Here is a 21,054-nt window from a genome sequence, read left to right as displayed (position 1 = left end):
GAATATCACACTCATTTTGTTTTCTTTCGTGTCGATATTGTAATTTATTTGAATTCTGTAAAAAGGTAATAATGTCAACATGCTGTAGGAAAAGTAACAGAGAAATGGATATTGTGATAGGTTAACCTTTCATCTACTTTGATTACAGTCAACATTTTAGGCTCCAGATACCTGGTCAATTTTTTTAACTTCATCTAATTTATCAACTCTAAAACCACTCATCATATAGCTTGTGACGATAGTCAAAAAATATATTGAAAATTTGAAATGAACGGGAATTTTTGGCTGTCAAGTCATTGAATCTCACTGAAAATTTATATCAAAACTCCATTTACTTCATACATTCAATTCAATAGCTATAAATATATAAATTTATCATGAAATATAATAATAAAAGAACACATCATCTTATCACGTGCAGAATAAACATTGAATATAATAAGAAATAACTAATCATATAATAATCAAATAATTAATATTTCATTGCACTAAATGGAATGTAGATTATAGAATTTGTGGAAATAGTCCACTCACAATAATTGAAAGAAAACCAATATTGATAGTAAAATTCCTACGTTTTTATCCTCAGCTATAAACCAACACTTTACATATTTGTTAAGAGATACAATCTAATTATTACCGATTGAAATTTACTCATATTCTCAATAGAGATGTAAAAAATCATAAATTTGATAGCTAAATAAGTATGAATAATCTAAATAAAATTGGTTGATAAGGGCTAATAATATAAATTTGATATCATTCTTGTATTTGAAATGAAAATTTGTATATGATTGCATTTAAAAAAGTAATAAGGTTGTTCAATAAAAAATATAAATCTAAACAGGAATAAGTGGAGGTACCAGTAATGATTGTGAATAAAATATATAAAAGTGTTAAATTCGAGACAATAAGGCAAAAGATGCATGATAGTTGTAGTTGAAAATATAAATGGCTACTCTGAAAAATTACTAAATACATAAAATTCAAGCTTGTGAAAGAGGATTGAGAGCTAATTATTTACGTTTAAAACATGGCACTGAATAATCTACTAATGATAACTAAAGGAACTTGAACGACTGATGGAATATTATTTATAAGAACAAAATAATTAACTTTATATATAGTGTTTGTTTTTTTATTATATAGTGTTTCGTCATGGAAAGCAACTTCAACAGAATAATTGTTTAAAAAAAATCTTTACCGTATATCGGCCAATTATTTCCTTGTACGTACATAAAATTATTGAGCTTATCACAAAACTAAAATCAATTCAACCATTGATTTCAACTCTTTAAAACTGAATACAACATTTATAAAATGTGTTTATAATATGTGATATTGATGTTTTGGAACTTCCCCAAAATTATTGAGAAACACTGTTTTAGTTGACAAATTCACTTTTATCTAATCAATCAATCTAATTACCGTACTAAGAAGATGCATTATATAAAATTCAGAAGATACATTGCTACGGCTAAAGATGAGTTGGTTTCAACACGAAACTGTAGTCCTATAATTATTTTTAGATTAATAAAATTGGATTTGACAAATAAAACAGTGTTTTTAAAATACAGAATTCAATAGTCTGATGCGCACCAATTTTGTGTTCTGTTCTAATATAATAAACTCCTGTAGTTCAAAAACTTGTAGGGGTGTTTCTTCTTCTCCTACCACCTCTCCTCATGGGTATGATCTATCAACTTTCCAATAATTGTTGAGTACATTTTTAGAGCTATTTTACACTGAAACTGATGTCCTCCACTCTAGATATTTTCGAAAAAAAATTTTAAACTATTTTTAACTGAAATAGATGTCCTGCACTCTAGATATTGTGAAAATAAATTTGTAAAACCATTTTTCACTGGATTAATAATTGTCCTGCACTCTAGATATTGTCGAAATAAATTTGTAAAACTATTTTCCACTGAACCAGAAGTCCTGCACTTTAGATATCGTCGAAATAGTCGACTCGTCCACCAGACTTGTATTTGCCCTTTTTGAGAACCTCAATAGCCTTGGCTGTAGTTTCCGGCAGACTAACCAACGTTCCATTACTTTTCATGCTCTCGAACATGTTCTTCGTGTCATCAGATTTCACGCTTTGTATCAGATCTGTGATCATTCCCGTATTTACTGGACCTGCAAACAATATGAACAAATATTTACTAAATCATTCATTTCTATGGGGCTAACTTGATAGTTATACTACATCGAATCATAATATCACTTGACTTGGGCTACTATATTAAAATTAATAAAAACAATATATTATTAATAAAAAACTTTATTAATAAAAACAATACAACAACATGTAATACCCTTTTTATTTAAAACATTTTTTAACTTTAAAACATTTCAACGACTAGTATCGGCTTACTTTGACCATCTTCAAGTTAAAATGCAAAAATAAACAAGTTGATATTAGATAATATTTATGTTCATATGCTTATTTTCATATTATTTATTTAATTCTTATTCATTATTTTTTGGTTGAAATTATTTAATTTTAAACATATTTACTTTTAATTTTATCAAAAATAGGATTATTTAAGCCGAAACTAGTCATTGGAATGTTTCAAAGTGTTAAAATGTTTTAAATAAAAAGGGTACTACATGATTTTATTAATTTTACATAGAATCACTAGTACCCTTCTATATTCTTTCATGACGTGTCAGGTTAGGAGTATTCATCCCATTATCAATTTTTCATTTGGACACTTGATTATGGGATGAAACTCAAAAAAGCAGTGTCATCGAAGAAAATCAAATGGTACTAGTGATTCTACATAATTTACCTAATGAATATGTAATTTAAACTATAAAGAAATAGTGAGATTCTTTATAAAGTCGGTGAAAATGATAAAACGACAGAGCTACCAATTTTCATATTTCCACTGCCTTCCATAGTAGATTCATAGATAGATTCAAGTCATTGCTGTCTATTGTTGATTCTTTTTAATAATCATCAATTAAATTTTATTAGCCAATAGAATAAATTAAAATCTTTCATGATTTAATAAATACATTTTCATAATAATTGAGATTGAATATTTTGGTAGTTCGTAACATTTCTACGTAGTCTATAGACAATTTGACAACAGTGCGGAGGTGGAAAAAGATAAAGCTATCTGCTTTGTCTGATAACAGAAAAGGATGGCAAACCAATGTTAATCAGGTGCTGACTTTATAAAACGTCAATCTCACTATAGAAATTATTATTCTACATACTTTCAGGAGTTATACAAATAATATTTATTGAAAAAATAATAATATTCAATAATATTTAATATTTAGTGAAACAAAAATTAAATAATATTTTATATTTAGTGAAACATTCGTCGCTTATCGTTTCCATGAAAATAAAAAAAAGGAGAAAGCTCCAATTCTATAGTGAGGTCCACGTTATAATGGCAGTGGAGAAAGATAGGAGAAATACGTTGCCGATCCTCTGTCTTGTCAATGCCTTCTATAAACGGTCGCTGATACTGGTTTATTGATGTAATATTAACGGGTCGTTCTCGTTTAAAATGATAAATTATATTTTATTCAGTAGAAATTATATTTTTCAATAATATTGAATTTTCAGTTTTTATTAAGATGAAATATTTTGTTAATTGATTATTAATTCTACATTGTTAAAAGACGATCTGGCAACAGAGCAAAGCGAGGAAGAGATAGTGCTATAAGCTTTGTTGGATCATAGACAAGGATAGCAATACCATTGCTAATCAAACACTGCCATTATAACGTGGACCTCACTATAAACATGACGTTGATGAAGAAATATCTATAGATCTAGAATCAATAGTAGCTTATCAGTACTATTGATTCTCGATTCATAGATATTTCTTTATAAGCGTCATATCCTAACTTTCTCGATATGCTATGTTCTATATGCTACCGTTGTTGATACTAATGGGCCTGAAGTGAAGTGAATTGGAATTAAGTGACCCAAAGCGAATTGAATAAATGATTGGAGAATGATACATATCTACTACAAAATTTACTCATGAATTTATGAATTTACCTGGCGAATAGTTGAGAATATCGAGCGACGGATCCTCTTCGGCCAAAGTTTTGAAATACATTTCGCGACTGGCCTTGCCAATGCAGTAGTAGCCAAGGCTTCGCACCGGTTGGATGGCACACAGAGAAGTGATATTCACCAAGCACCGTTGACCCAAGTTGAAGATCTTCAAGAACTCTGCTGTCAACGCAGTAACTGAGTACAGGTTCAACGACATGAATCTGAAAAACAATATTTATTTATTTTATTTATCAATACAATAAATTACAAATAATATAGAAATGAGTGGGAGAGAGCAACAGGCTCAGCCCAGAACTGCTCTTTTATTTCTTTATCGATTCATACAATTAGTACATAATTAAAATGATAGGAAGAGAAAAAATAAGGAAACCTTCTGCTATTCCTCTCCCAAATTTAGATAAGGTTACACATAGTCCGAGATAGGTTAAGTCTTGCAGTCGCTCACTTTACAAAGTTTTCACTACTTATTGAATGAGCGAAGCGAATCGGCGTTTGTCTGTTTGTTTGTTTGTACCGCAGTTACAGTCGCAGTTATGGTCCAATTTTGATAAAATTTGGTATACAAGAACTTTGAAACAAGACGCAGAAACGTATGTATTCGAAATTTTTAAATTCATTCCAGTTTCAAGATGGCGGCCCTTTATTCGGAAATTTTACCCTAAAAATCAACCTAACTTTTCAATACTTTATCAGATCAGGTTCAAATTGGGCTCATTCTTCTCAGCTCTTCAAAGCGGTATTATTTCATGTATCACGTGTTGAAAATTTTCTAATTTTTGGCATTTCGATTTTTTTTCCAAGTCCCAATTCAAGTTTTAGATTCTTTTATCTTTTAAACCGTGCTTCTGAGCTCAAAAGTTTAGAGGACCTTTATCTTTATTCTTCAGCGCTCCAAGGTGGTCTTATTTCATATATCAAATGTTCAAAATTTCAAGAATTTAGAATCCCCTCCCAAAGTCACAAATTTCAAGTTTCAGATTTCTTATCTCTTTAGCTGTGCATCCTAGCTCAAAAGTGTAGGAAACTTTTATTTTCCAGAGCTCGAAGGCGGTCTTATTTCATACTTTCATATATTACATGTTGAAAATTTTTAATTTTTTGTAATTCAATTATTTACCCCCCCCCCCAAGACCCACATTTCAAGTTTCAGATTTTTTATCTTTTTAACCGTGCATCCTAGCTCAAAAATATAAAGAACCTCTATTTCTCAGCGTCCATGCTATTGCATTTATATCATTATACTCTAAATCCAATTTGCATGTGTGTTTGTGTGTGAATAGGCGGGCGTGTGTCAATAGTAATGTTAGTGAGTGTAGTGAATTCTACTGTTCTCTGAACTACTAGTTTAGCGTATGGCAGCATACACAACACATTTATAATCACAAAATTCGCAAAAAAAGAAAACAATAGAAAATTCATAGATAAAACGAATAAAAATATCTTAGTCACTTTTGAACTGGAAATTAGAGGCATGCTTCCAGGGTATTTAAGTAGGCTATTGATGCTGGTTTAGCCACCAGGAAATCTTCCTGTGCACCCGTGTATGCTGAACTGGGGCACTCGGCACTCCTCCACTATATGTCTCACAGTCTGGACTGCTCCACACTCACAGAAAGGGGAGTCAGCCTTCCCCCACTTATGCATCAGATAGGCACATCTACCATGACAAGTTCGTACCCTATTCAATGCCGACCATGTTTTACGAGGCAAATCAAAGCCTGGGGGCCTTTTGGCTACAAATGGGATGTCAATGTTCTGCTTTGCTGACCACGCTTGTTGCCAGGCCTCAGTTAAACTGAGACCTGCATCTAAGGCTGTTACTATTATTATTAGCGTATGGCTTAGAATGGTGGGGAGACCCAAGGGTAGTTCCACCTCGCCGTATTATAGTCCAAAGTTCCCTAATGGGAAACCGGACACTAAGGTTGTAGTGAGCACAATACTTTAAATTCACTTCGGAATAAAGTTCATTTTGATGTTAAGGCTGTAATTGCCGTCCTAACCGGTGGCTAACGAGATTGCAGACGGCTCTGATTGGCATCTTGTATATCCTCATGTATTGGCAGGCTTCGATTTTCATGTATCTTCTTGTACTCTCTAGTGAGGGCATTCCGTACTTGATTATTATTACAAAGAATATTTTGAAATTTAGATGCTTTAAACCCAAACATAGGAGAAAAATTTTACATTATTATCACTAAAATAGAAAATATTCACATATTAGAAAAATATATTTTGTAGTACCAAAAAACAAACTTCTCCCAAATTGTATGAACAATAATATTTCCAATAGAAATGTGGGTTACATTTCACTTTCAAATTTCAATATGAATAATTGAAATCATAAAAATCAATCAGTGCAATTACTTTATTACTCTTCAAGCTTGATTCCCACATACCAGTGTACGTGTTCCATACAGTAAAAATATAGGGTGTTTCAAAAGTTACTTTACAACTTTAAAAATGCTTACAAATTTAATGAAACAAGGTAGAGAGTTGGTTTTGGTTTTGTGTTAAGTGAAAACACTTCAGGTTTTTATTAGAATAGTTTGATAGTACGAAATTGCGCTATGACAAGTGCTGGCAGAAGTTGTATTTAGATAAGATGAGATATTCATTTATTCAATATATCATCATAGAGAAACAATAGCGTCAGTGGATATCCCATGGTTTAGGGCGTTTATGTCGCAAATTTTACTGTTATCTTAAGTCGTTTACTATCGATTATTGTAGATTTTTACTAATTTGGCCGGATGAGAGTGTACGAACGGCACAGCACAATATGAGAGACTACCAGCGTCACACACTTTTTTGGGAAAGAAATACGTGGACTATCAGCTTGAGATAACAGTAAAAGTTGCGACATAAACGCACTATGGGCGTTATGGTATCGACCATGGGATATTTACTCAAGCTATTTTTTCTCTAGACTATGACATCATACAATACCATACAGTATATCGTACAATACAATACAATAAGCAGTTTAACATCGTCATAGAAATTAATTTAAATTGGCTTTCTCCACTGAACTCAAGCGTGCGTAGATGTCAGTTAGATTGTGATGTGTATCTCTTGTAGAGAGTAAAAATCACGTTGTTAGACATTCTTATCGATATTTTTTATCGATAACAGTCGCAATTTATCCAGATGAACTATCCCTATGATATTTTTATCTTAGATAGAGATGGACTGTGGAAGCAGCACTCTCGGGTCCATTGCAGAAAGCAATTTTTAATTCAACTATCGCTAGCACTTGTTATTGCGTAATTTTGCGCTATCAAACTATTCCAATACCAAACTAGCTGTGTTTTCCTTCAAGAAAACACTAGAACCATCTCTGTACCTTGCTTAGACCGGATATAGAATAGACACGGCCCATTGTATATTCACACTGAAAGTCGATGAAGCCAACATCTCTACTGCCATATCGCCCCATCGTGACGTCAGCATCGGATAGAAAACTTTTCTGTAGAGTTTGTTTTGTATAGATAATATTGAAAGGTTATATCAAAATTACTTTCATTCAAATTATCTTATTATAAATAAGATTTCTATTCTGCTATTATTTTCAAGAGAATTTGAAATAGAATACCCACCGAGTAGCTTTATTTCTGTTGTTTTGAAGTTCAGATTGGTGAATCACAGCTTTTTAAATTAGCCACCATTTCAGATTTGTATGAACATAAAAGTCTGATCCCAAACAAAGTTTTGAATCAAATTACGAAAAAAGATATTTCATTGATGAATTTAATTAATATCACATGAAATTGTTTATCTTATCGAGGAAATGGAGTTTTATGCCCGCCGCAAAGTAGACCCACGCCGTGGGATGTTTTGTAAACCATTGCTAGGCTACTCCAGACATCTATCTGTGTAATGAAAATAATATATGTAATGAATAATCCACTTGTCAGCTGATTGATTATGAATAATTCTATAGCAATGGTTTACAAAACATCCCAAGGCGTGGGTTGCTTTTCGTGGATAAGCGTGGGTCTACTTTGCGGCGGACCTAATATTAGATCAAATTTAATGGGATATATTGAGTAACAGCTGTGTACACTCAGTGGCAAAATGGAGTCAATTTAAGAGACTCTGCAACGTTTATCTCCTATCTTTATTCACTACCATTTTAACGTGGAATGCCCCAATATGACGTCATACATGTTGGCTTCAGAGGTTTGACTTTCCAGCGTGTCTATTCTATATCTGGTCGAAGGTACCTCGTTTAATTGAATTTATATGGATATTCAAAGTTGTTGAGTATCTTTTGAAACACTCTATAATCTAATACTAAGGGTAAAATGTTTACCCTGCAGTACCCCACTCATAGACTTTCGCTCTTTGAGGGGGGACCTCATTATGCTGCGCTCAGAATTTTCTACTGTTTGACAGACGAACTGAAGGGTGTTGACAGTCTTAGAAAGTATGGGATTTATATTCTCACTGTAAGGGACAAGTTCACTGATACTGATATGTAGGAATGCACCTTTTCACATTAGAGATGATTTGGATTTAGTTTAAGATGATAAACTACAGTGAAGCCGCAGTGTGAAGCGATCGAGTATGAACCGTCCCATTAGAACGTATGGGAATTATATTCTCACTGTAAGGGAGATGTTCACTGATATGTAAAAATCCACCTATGCACGTTAGAGATGATTTGCATCTAGTTTATAATGATAAACTACGGAGAAACCGCACTGTGAAGCGATCGAGTATGAACCGTCCCATTAGAACGTATGGGAATTATATTCTCACTGTAAGGGAGACGTTCACTGATACCATGATAGACGATCACTGATACCCATGTAGGAATGCACCTTTTCACATTAGAGATGATTTAGATTTAGTTTAAGATGATAAACTACAGTGGAATTGCAAAAAAATATGAAATGGGATAAACACTTGGAAAAACTTATAAAACAGCTCTATCATGCACTTTTTGCACTGAGAACTGTGAGGACTGCATCCACTATAAAGACAGCTCAGAAGGTGTATCATGGATATTTTTTAGCCCTAATACGCTACAGCATCTTCTTTTGGGGGAATAGTAAAAATAATTTATATAAAATATTTAAGATGCAAAAGAAAGCTGTTCGTGTTTTGGAGGGCTTGCGGCCATCCAATTCATGTAGGCCCATTTTTAGAAAATACAGGTTTCTCACGGTCCCAGCATTGCACTTCCTTGAGACTGTAAATTTTGTCTTCAGAAATTCAGAGAGATTTGAAGGAAATGTAGTTTGCCATGGCTATAGCACAAGAGCAAAGAGTTCAGCTGTATATCAGTACCCCGCTCACAGACTGACACTTTTGGAAAAAGGACCATATTATTCGGGACTGAAGCTCTTCAATTGTCTACCTGAAAGAATACGGTTATGTGGTAGTCATAGGCTTTTCTTGTCTTCAATTACTAATATACTTGTGGAAGCGTGTCCCTATACCATGGAGGAATGTTGTGGTGCCTTCACACTTTGAGTTGATACAGATGCATACACTTTGCATAGAAAAATGTTCATGACATGTTACATGCCACTTGAGCTCTGCTCAGATATGTGGCTTCACGTAACAAATGACAATAATAATAATAATAATAATAATAATATGAACCGTCCCATTATAACTTATGGGAATCATATTCTCACTGTAAGGGAGACGTTCACTGATACTGATACGTGGGTATCCACCTTTTCACGTTAGAGATGATTTACATCTTGTTTATAACGGCCGATCGAGTATGAACCGTCCCATTATAACTTATGGGAATCATATTCTCACTGTAAGGGAGACGTTCACTGATATGTAAAAATCAAACTATGCACGTTAGAGATGATTTACATCTAGTTTATAATGATAAACTACAGAGAAACCGCACTGTGAAGCGATCGAGTATGAACCGTCCCATTAGAAAGTATGGGATTTATATTCTCAATGTAAGGGACAAGTTCACTGATACTGATATGTGAAAATCCACCCTTGCACGTTAGAGATGATTTAGATTTAGTTTATGATGATAAACTACAGTGAAACCGCAGTGTGAAGCGATGGAGTATGAACCGTCCCATTAGAACGTATGGGAATTATATTCTCACTGTAAGGGAGATGTTCACTAATATATTTATGTAAAAATCCACCTATGCACGTTAGAGATGATTTACATCTAGTTTGTGATGATAAACTACAGTTAAATCGCACTGTGAAGCGATCGAGTATGAACCGTCCCATTAGAAAGTATGGGATTTATATTCTCAATGTAAGGGACAAGTTCACTGATACTGATATGTAGGAATGCACCTTTTCACATTAGAGATGATTTGCATCTAGTTTATAATGATAAACTACAGCGAAACCGCACTGTGAAGCGATCGAGTATGAACCGTCCCATTAGAAAGTATGGGAATTATATTCTCACTGTAAGGGAGATGTTCACTGATATATTTATGTAAAAATCCACCTCAGGGGTCAATCTTAGGACCTCTTTTTTCCTTATTTATATTAATGATTTCCCAGAGCTACTCACAGAAAACAAAACGTGCATCCTTTTTGCTGACGATACTACCATTATTTTACCTACCAATCAGAAAGCAGACAATAGTGGAGTTAGCCTAGCATTTGAAGAAGCCACATCAATCTGCAATAGTCTGAAACTCAATATCAACAAGAAAAAGACAACGCTCATCAACTTCACACCAAACAACTGCAATAGAGAGGATGAGGAGTTGAGAGAGGACAGCATGCTGGCGGTGGGCTCTACTAAGTTTCTTGGTGTGATGGTCGATAAGAACTTGAGCTGGAAACAGCATTGCGACTACTTATCTAAGAAATTATCCTCAGCACTTTATGTGATACGACGAATAAGAAATACTACGGATGAAAAAACGGCTCTAACTGATTACTATTCGCTGTTTACTTCGCACCTGCGATATGGGATTGTTGCCTGGGGAGCTGCACCCCAAAACTGTCTTGACCAAATACTTAGAATACAAAAAAAGGCAATAAGAACAATTTTTCAAACGAATGTAATTGAGCACTGCAGGCCTCTGTTTCTGGAAAACAAAATTTTCACAGTAATATATACATCTTGGAAACTATAATACTGGCAAAAAACTCAAATCCACCTTTAAGAGGCAATCAACATAGCTGCAACACAAGAAATAAGACCAATATGAATATCACTCGGCACCGACTAGATAAATTTCGAAGATCTCCAATTTGCACAGGATCACGATTCTTCAACCTTCTCCCGCTACATCTCAAAACTATTGAGAGCAAAAAATTATTTGTCTCAGAATTAAAAAAATACTTGATTGTAAGGCCATATTATGCAGTTCTGAATACACAGAGGAACATACTTTCCAGCACTTGCGAAAATAAACTATTAAGATTTGACAATTAGATTATTTATATTAAAAATAATCTGAAAAATGTGAGTAAACCACTCACCGATTCCATTCAGCAAGGTCGTTCATTTCTGACGTGAGTTGACTGCAGTTGCCCAATGAGCCGGCATTATGGACCACTACTGCCAGTTTGAACTGACTCACATCACTGGCCGCCTCGGCGATTATCTTGTTGAATTCCGACGGATTCGGCGAGTACAGATCCATCACATGCAACTGCAATACAATTCCAGAATCAATCTAAAATTTATTCAACACAAATGAATTAAAAGTATTGATACTATTAATAGTCTACTATTATTGTTTAATTAATTATTTTTTAGTGAGGAATTTAGTTTATTTGAATTGATTGTAATTCATTGCCTTTGTGATGTATGATTGAAATGTTTGTACTTTGTGGAAATAAATTTGAATTTGAAAAAAAAACATGTGAAATTAGTTGTCTATTACTTTTATGGGACAATTTCAAGGTTTTAGACTAGAAACACACGAGGCGGTTTTTCAAACGAGTCGGCACGGCACGACAGAACAGCAAGCTCTCCGATTTGCTGATACGCCAATCCAATCAGCCAATCGGAGAGCTTCCTGTCCTGTCGTGCCGACTCGTCCGAAAAAAGCGCCTCGTGTGTTTCTAGCCTTATCGGTTATGGAGTTCTGTTAAGTTTTTTATTCTTTAATTTGTAAATACAATTACAGATCATATAAGATTTGGAAAGAACAACAGGCTTGGCCCAAAACTATTATTTTCCCGAATCTTGATAAAGAATAACAGGTGCCAAAAAATAGGTTATAGAATCACTGCTAACGATTCAATTTATCGTTGCACTAGGTTGTGTCTTTAAAGCTCTTTTATCTCGGCTAAACATGTACACCAAATTCAAGCATTTTATGTTCATTAATTATCAAAAACTTAGAGGCCTCCAAATTTTAGGCACATTGTTGGTGCGTGATTTTGAAGCTATCTTATCAAATAATTTCTAGACCCTAAATCCATCTACGAAGTGTAATATTAAAGCTCCCTTATCAATTCCTTAGCTATCTCTCAAAAATCTTAGAAACCCTTAGAGTTTAGGCGTAATTTTGCTCTAATTTTCAAACCCTCCTTATCAAAGCATTTTTATTGTAACAAAAATGTTTTTAAAAATTTGGAAAACTTGTAAACCCTCAGATTTTATTAGTATTTTTGATAGGTAATTTCAAAACTCGACTCACCTATTTCTCAAAGATTTTAGAAACCCCTAGATTCAAGGCGTAGTTTTGCCCCAATTCCAAATCTCTTTTATAAAAGCTTTAGTCTTTGTCCTTAGCTGAACCAGTGCATAGAATTTAAGTATTTCTGTCAGCTAATTCTCAAAAATAACAGAAAACGCATAGACCGCTGTAAAACGCAGAATTTATGCATATTTTTCTATCAATCCGTTATGAGTGCTCCCCAATTGCTAGATGGTTTTTGTTTCAATAGATTCTGAAGTTAGTGCAGATTCATTATTCTTCTCCTGAATTATCATATTAAGTTATTATGGTATTAAACTAGTAGTTCTGTGAACAGTAGACCTCGCGCAGTTATAAACCGCAGTCTCCTCTTATACTGTCCATCAGAGTAAATCCTCTCTGTATGTCGTGTCGGCGAGATATCAGTTTGAAAACGGCTAATGGCTGTTCGGGTTGGTGTATCAAAAATATTAACATCAAAAGCTAAGCTCCTTCAAGATATACTGGCAACAGGACAGCCCGAGTTCAAAGCAGCTAGAAAGTTCGAGAGACAATAATATGTTATTTTAGTTATTAATTGCATGCGTTATTGCACGCAATCAATAGTTCATCTAATAGTGCATAAAAATTGCATTCAATGAGGAATGCAATTAATAGTCTACACAGCTGCTGATTTTTTACCAAGTTACATTGAGAAATTGAATTGCATGTGTCATGGCATGCAATTTATAATCCACTCGACAGCTGATTTATGATGAATAATTCTATAGTCTGATTTTTACTCTAATATTGGCGTATGATTGAAGGAGGCTCCTTTTTCCTTTTGTATAATCCTTGAAATGCAAAATTTCCAAAAATCGTGAATATACGTCGACGCGAAATTTAAAAAGGAACATACCTGTCAAATTTCATGAAAATCTATTACCGCGTTTCACCGTAAATGCGCAAGATACAAGGTGCGGCAGGAACGATTAAGCAGTTTGTTTCCATTGTCACATCAGCTGTGATAAAGTTACAAATTTCCACATGGTCTGTTTTTGTTTCTTAGTTAACCCCATTTCAGTAGCCAACATGATTTGGACCGGTGCTCATCGTGGTTTTGCCGTTCGCGCTTATTATGAGAACAATAAATCTGTGATCGCTACACAACGAGCTTTTCGACGACAGTTCAACATTCCACGCAACAACGCCGTTCCGAATGCAAACACAATTCGGTCATGGATTCGGCAGATGGAGGAAACTGGTAGTACACTGAAAACAAATACACATTGTCGTCGCAAGTCCATTAGAACGCCAGAAAATGTGCAGAGGGTAAGAACAGCATTCGAACAATCACCGGAACGCTCTGCTCGACGACATTCTCTTGCATTGGGGATTTCAGACCGCAGTTTAAGAAGGATTTTACATTTCGATTTAAAGTTTCATCCTTTTAAAATAATGATTGCTCAAGAATTACGCCCAGTAGACTACGCCAACCGACAAAATTTGTGTGAGCAAATGCTTGCTCAAATCCCTCCACATGCAGCTTTTTTTAGTAGTGACGAGGCACATTTTCATCTTAGTGGGTGCGTGAATAAGCAAAATTTTCGCTACTGGGCTGAAGAAAACCCTCGAATTATTCATGAAAGACCTCAACATTCTCCTAAAGTGACGGTGTGGTGTGCCATATCACAATTTGGCGTGGTTGGCCCCTACTTTTTTGAGGAGGAAGAAGTGACCGTGACAGTGAATTCCCAACGTTATGTTTCGATGTTGAGAAACTTTCTGCAACCCAAATTAGAAGAGATGGTTGAAGAACACGGGCTGGCGGATTTGTGGTTCCAACAAGATGGAGCTACTGCTCACACAGCTCGAATTTCACTAGACGTTTTGAGAGAGATGTTTCCGGGACGCCTAGTCTCTTTGAGAGGTGATGTTGGGTGGCCTGCGCGGTCACCAGATCTGAGCATTTGCGACTTTTTTCTTTGGGGATATCTGAAGGAAAGGGTTTTCAAAGGCCGCCCTCACACTCTAGCAATGTTGAAACAGCGGATTATTGACGAAGTGAATGCCATTCCCCGCGATATGTGTGCAAGAGCTGCTGAAAACTTCAGAGATCGCCTTCAACAATGTATTGATGCTAACGGTCGCCATCTTCAGGACATAATTTTCAAAAACTAAGTAATATAAAATGGTATATTGAACCGCTTCAGAAAATAAAAACATGTTTCCATTATATATCCTGAGTCACATCGTAATATATACAAAAATAAGACAAAGATAAGCAAATTCTATATAATATAAGGAACATTTTTAAAACAGGTATATCACAGTTAAGAAAATACAAAGACATCACCACAAATCCTCATAACCATATGGAGAGCAGTCAATTAGAATCTTTTTAGCAGAAACCTTAAACTATTAATATCACATTCTTTAATATGAGCAGGCAGTTTATTAAATAACCTCTTTCCAAATTCAATAAAAATTTTAAAGTTAAAAGGTAATTGCACTGTGATAATCTAAGTGCTTCTGCTTGTCTTGTAAAATGATTGTGAATATTACTATTATGGGTAAGATGGATAAATTTTTTCTGGTATACATCAGACATTCAAACACATACAAAGCATAAACAGTCATAATATTTAGTTTTTTAAACAGAGGTCGACAATGTGCTCTACTATCTACTTTACAAATGATCCTTATGGCCCTTTTTTGTACAGCAAAAAGTTTCTTCATATTGGTATCTCTCCCCCATGCCAAAATATCGTACAACATGTGTGACTGAATGTAAGCATAATATACAGCTACCAACATATCAATGCTAACAATTTTTCTTAATCTACATAACATAAAAATGCCTCTAGATACTTTAATCAAATAAAATGCCGACAAAGAAAAAGACAAAAACGATTGAAAACCGTTAACTACGAAGAAGATAAGATGGAATCACATATTGACAAGTTCTCAAGCCAAAGGAATTATCTATCGACCCAGATTTGCCTACGGCAGAGAGAGAGAGTGGAAACATTGGAAAAAGACGTTCGAAAATTTCTTAGAAGGAACGACAACCAAAGACAAAATGAAAATATTGGTAAACTTCTTATCACCTGCTTTATACGAAGTTCTGTTAAGTGTTTTATTCATTAATTTGTAAATTAAATTACAGATCATATGAATATGATTCGGATAGAACAACAGGCTTGGCCCAAAACTATTATTTTCCCGAATCTTGATAACAAATAACAGGTGCCAGAAAAATAGATTATGCTTTCACTGCTAACGATTCAATTTATCGTTGCACTAGGTTGTGTCTTTAAAGCTCTTTTATCTCGGCTAAACATGTACACCAAATTCAAGCATTTTATGTTCATTAATTATCAAAAACTTAGAGGCCTCCCAGATTTTAGACACATTGTTGGTGCGTGATTTTGAAGCTATCTTATCAAATAATTTCTAGACCCTAAATCCATCTACGATGTGTAATATTAAAGCTCCCTTATCAATTCCTTAGCTATCTCTCAAAAATCTTAGAAACCCCTAGAGTTTAGGCGTAATTTTGCTCTAATTTTCAAATCCTCCTTATCAAAACATTTTTATTGCAACAAAAATTTTTAAATCTTGGAAAACTTGAAACCCCACAGATTTTGTGAGTATCTTTGATAGGTAATTTCAAAACTCGACTCACCTATTTCTCAAAGATTTTAGAAACCCCTAGATTGAAGTGGTAGTTTTGCCCCAATTCCAAATCTCTCTTATAAAAGCTTTAGCCTTTGTCCTTAGCTGAACCAGTGCATAGAATTTAAGCATTTCTGTCAGCTAATTCTCAAAAATAACAGAAAACGCATAGACCGCTGTAAAACGCAGAATTTATGCATATTTTTCTATCAATCCGTTATGAGTGCTCCCCAATTGCTAGATGGTTTTTGTTTGAATAGATTCTGAAGTAAGTGCAGATTCATTATTCTTCTCCTAAATTATCATATTATAAGATGGGCTAACTGAAAAACTTTAATGAACTTTTCATTAAATAAATAATGGAGAGCTTATGATAAATTAACGGTTATTAAAAATCACATCATACTTACAATGACTTTGACATCGGGATTGGCAGCAGCTATGAGATCATTGGTGGCCTGCAAGCCTCTGAACGACCTCGCCAGAAGGACAATAACTGAGTTTTTGGCGAAATTCCTCGCGAATTCAACTGCAAAACTGCGACCTATACCCTGACTGGCTCCGGTAACTATGCAAAAAGTCTGCTGGCCCCAAAATGTTCTGTCTTCGCCAGGCATTATGTTGATTCTAGAAAAACAAGATTGCGAGTTGGAGCAAGTTAATTAGGAAGAGTTTGTCAAGAGAAATAAGAGTTATTTAAATTACATTCTTATTTATAGAGTTTACACGGCACGACATGACATGAAGCTCTCCGATTGACTGGACATGGAACTTCCTCGAGACGCCAACCCAATCAGCCAATCGGAAAGCTTCCTGTCCTGTAGTGCCAACTGAAAAAACACCTCGTGTGGTCTCGCCCTTATTCAAGATTCATTCATTGTCAGAATACTTTAACAAAAATGCAAGACAAAGTCAACAATTCAGTAAGAAATTCTAAAATATACCAATAAACGTTAATAGTCATCACAGTCACATCGTAATATATACAAAAATAAGACAAAGATAAGCAAATTCTATATAATATAAGAAACATTTTTAAAACAGGTATATCACAGTTAAGAAAATACAAAGACAACACCACAAATCCTCATAACCATATGGACAGCAGTCAATTAGAATCTTTTTAGCAGAAACCTTAAAACTATTAATATCACATTCTTTAATATGAGCAGGCAGTTTATTAAATAACCTCTTTCCAAATTCAATAAAAATTTTTAAAGTTAAAAGGTAATTGCACTGTGATAATCTAAGTGCTTCTGCTTGTCTTGTAAAATGATTGTGAATATTACTATTTATGGGTAAGATGGATAAATTTTTTCTGGTATACATCAGACATTCAAACACATACAAAGCATAAACAGTCATAATATTTAGTTTTTTAAACAGAGGTCGACAATGTGCTCTACTATCTACTTTACAAATGATCCTTATGGCCCTTTTTTGTACAGCAAAAAGTTTCTTCATATTGGTATCTCTCCCCCATGCCAAAATATCGTACAACATGTGTGACTGAATGTAAGCATAATATACAGCTACCAACACATCAATGCTAACAATTTTTCTTAATCTACATAACATAAAAATGCCTCTAGATATTTTCTCACCCAATGAAAAAATATGATTTTCCCATTTCACATTACTCTGCAATGTGATGCCAAGAAATTTGACATAACTAATATTATCTGTCTTACAACCAAAGTCAAAAAATTTGATTCAAATTCGTTAATGAAATAGATCAAAGGTCTATCCCAAGCCCTAATGATTTATGTGTTTGTACAAATAATATAAGAAATCAAGTTAAACTTACTATGTTGTCTTTTCTTCGGTGATATTTTCAGATGAACCCGCTTGTTCGGCTAGATAATCGGCTTTTATAAGTTCAACGAGTTCTCCGACAGTCAGCGCTTGCTCGGGGTTCACGTGAGACTTCAGCCAAGCGGCAGTGCTGTTCAAATCTATGGGCGCGTCCAAATCAATGTCTTTGTCTGTCAGATTTCCCACTTCGCCACTGATCAGACGGTACATGCAAGATTCCTTAGTGTCTTCCAACGATGACAGCAGGTCTTTCCCTGCTTTTTTGCTGTTTGAAGACTTCAACTTCTTCAATTTGGATTCTGAAAAATAACAAAAAAGAATTGAATGCACATAGTGCAGGTATTGTATTCAAACTATCATGCAGATCAGCGGATCTTCCTCTGATACCCTGACCTCACCCTCCTACCTTACCTGAAGTGCCCCTGATTTCAATGATATAGGTGGTAAAAAGAAAAGTAACAGTTTTTTTACGTGATTAAGTTTTATGACGACATTGATCCTGAAAGTATGAGCAATAGATGAAGCAGATGGTATAAAAGTATGATATATAATAGGCGTGAGTCCCATTGACGGCTCAAATGACATATTCAGGCGAGGTAGAACTTCCGTTTATGACGACATTGATCCTGAAAGTATGAGCAATAGATGAAGCAGATGGTATAAAAGTATGATATATAATAGGCGTGAGTCCCATTGACGGCTCAAATGACATATTCAGGCGAGGTAGAACTTCCGTCAAGGACAACCTATCAATAAAAGCCAAAAGCCGTAGTACCTATGATTTAGTATAAATCAGAATATTTTATCATTGATACAAAGCTAGGTATTTAGCTTTAGAATGGAATATTATCAATGCACATCAGACAAGTAGAAACAATAGTTACTTTTCTGACAATTCAACTAATAAGTCAGGAGGAGCATGGTATATAGAAGATTTTCATCTAAATACCGTGAGGAGGAGCTAATTGAATTTGAGCAGTCTCCTATTACTAATACAAACATTAAATTATTAGATTAAATTATTGGGAACTACACATTTAACAGCAAGGTATGACATGAATTGGCTTGATATTGATATTCTTATCTCTTATTAAAAAGTTCTTAGACCATTGTGATCATCGGCTAACGGTGACTTACTGAAATCAAGGTTCAAAGTATGGTTTTACTTCTCTTGTCGTACTGGTCTGCTCAAACATTATTAAACACAAAAAGATGAAAAATGTTATTCTATTTAAAATAGACTTTGTAAAATCAAGAGTAGCCTAATGCTAAAAAATAAGTACAATAATCAATTTTCAAGAGCTGCAAGCTCTTGCCGCAAGCCAAAAAGAAACAGATTACGACCAGTGACTCATCGGTTTGAACCCGCTAATTTACATACCGTACTTTTCTATCTTGAAGGTGCAATAATTGGAATTTTTGTTTTGACTGAAATTTAACTCAAGTTCTAGTGAGTTAGACTATAAGGCAACAAGTATTAAATTTTAATACAATAGTATAACAACTGTTTTGGTAAGCAACTAAACAATTGACATAAAAGCTTCAGTAATAAATAAAATGTATAAATAATTACCGGTAATGCAACAGAATTAAGAGATTTTAGACCCCCTAACAAGAATCCAGTAAATAAATATGACTATGAGTGTAACTTAAGAGAAGGCCAAGCTTCTAAGCTAGAAAAATTGATTCACTCATTCACTGATTTGCACACGGTAAGTTACGTTTAGTAACTAGAAGGTTACATAATTCTTACATAATAAAAGCATGATTAAAACAAAACAAGAGTGTAGTTCAGGTAGCTTACCAAGTGATGCCAAATACTGATCGGAGTCTGGTAATTTATCTCTTTCAATAATAAAATTGTCTTCAAAGCCAGACTTTTTGTTGGAGGTAACATCTGTCGTAGTGTCAACCTGAACACTCTCAACAAGCCAAGGATCTTTATCAGCCATGGAACTAGTTTTCAGCTTTTGGTTTCTCTCAAGAAAGGAGTGAAGAAGAGAGAATTTTATACCTATATCACATTACCAAGGTATAGCCTGCTATCCAATCGTAAAACCTTGGCTGTGAACTTTTGTTGAACTTGTTTTTATTTTGAGGTTAGTCGATTAAAACACAGAGTTAAAAACAACAGCTAAAGGTAGCCCTCTAAACACAGAGAAATCCTTTTATAGATTTGGCGCGCATTTCAAATCATAATGAAATACGGTATACTACGCTACTATGAATGGTATTAACCGAAGTAACAGTGATATGACTTTTTGGATGAGTTGTCATGTGAATTTTAGACGAATGTGTGGGGAAAACATGTTCACACACAAAATAATTCTCTTATAAAATCATGAGAGATGGTATAATATCATGAGAGAGCTATAACATTAACTGCGTTTAAGTGTAAATTGAGAAATCTAACAGATAATCGTCTCTATTTACTGTGGCTGAGTATTTCATTATGGATGATAAAATAATAAGCAATAATTATTTCCAAATATATATATTTGTAATTTTTGCTATTGAAAATAGATCTAAAAGCTTTATTATCTACTATATAATTTGTGAGTAGAACTTGAAAAATTGATATTGTAATTAATTTTTTATCTTCATTCAATTGAAATTTGACGTTTTCAATTTTATAATAATGATGTATACTGTTAGTAATTACAGAACTATATTCTGTATTCGGAACCTGAATAAAGATTTGTCGATCTATTAGCACTACAGTACTGCTGTGTTTGTTTATAATACACTATAATACCATATAGTATTTTCTTGTCCATACTGTACTCTAAATTTCTATGTTTTGAATCTCCAATCATTGGAAGACAATTTCCAGTGATTGGGAATGATCTATCTAACAATGATGGGAGTAAAGTGCTTGAGAGGTAACTTTACTCAAATTTATTTTTTCAAATTGTT

General features: G+C 34.2%; 1 protein-coding gene across 2 annotated transcripts; it reads right to left on the bottom strand.

The window, feature by feature from the left end:
- Positions 1–313: 313 nt before the first annotated feature.
- Positions 314–20,250, bottom strand: LOC111051224 (sepiapterin reductase). 2 transcript variants are annotated; one of them, XM_039427721.1, is made up of 6 exons: positions 19,943–20,250; positions 18,131–18,437; positions 16,734–16,950; positions 11,498–11,670; positions 4,031–4,251; positions 314–2,142 (listed from the first exon to the last, which is right to left on the bottom strand). In XM_039427721.1, exons 3-6 carry the CDS (start codon positions 16,938–16,940, stop codon positions 1,949–1,951), a joined length of 795 nt encoding a protein of 264 aa, XP_039283655.1. In that variant the 5' UTR covers positions 16,941–16,950; positions 18,131–18,437; positions 19,943–20,250; the 3' UTR covers positions 314–1,948. The 2 variants fall into 2 exon arrangements, with proteins under 2 accessions (XP_039283655.1, XP_039283656.1); XM_039427722.1 differs by lacking the exon at positions 19,943–20,250 and adding an exon at positions 19,712–19,877.
- Positions 20,251–21,054: the final 804 nt, after the last annotated feature.

This window comes from Nilaparvata lugens, chromosome 5, assembly GCF_014356525.2.
Source record: "Nilaparvata lugens isolate BPH chromosome 5, ASM1435652v1, whole genome shotgun sequence".
In the NCBI taxonomy this organism is placed as follows: Eukaryota; Metazoa; Arthropoda; class Insecta; order Hemiptera; family Delphacidae; genus Nilaparvata; species Nilaparvata lugens.
This window is presented reverse-complemented; position numbering and strand designations above follow the sequence as displayed.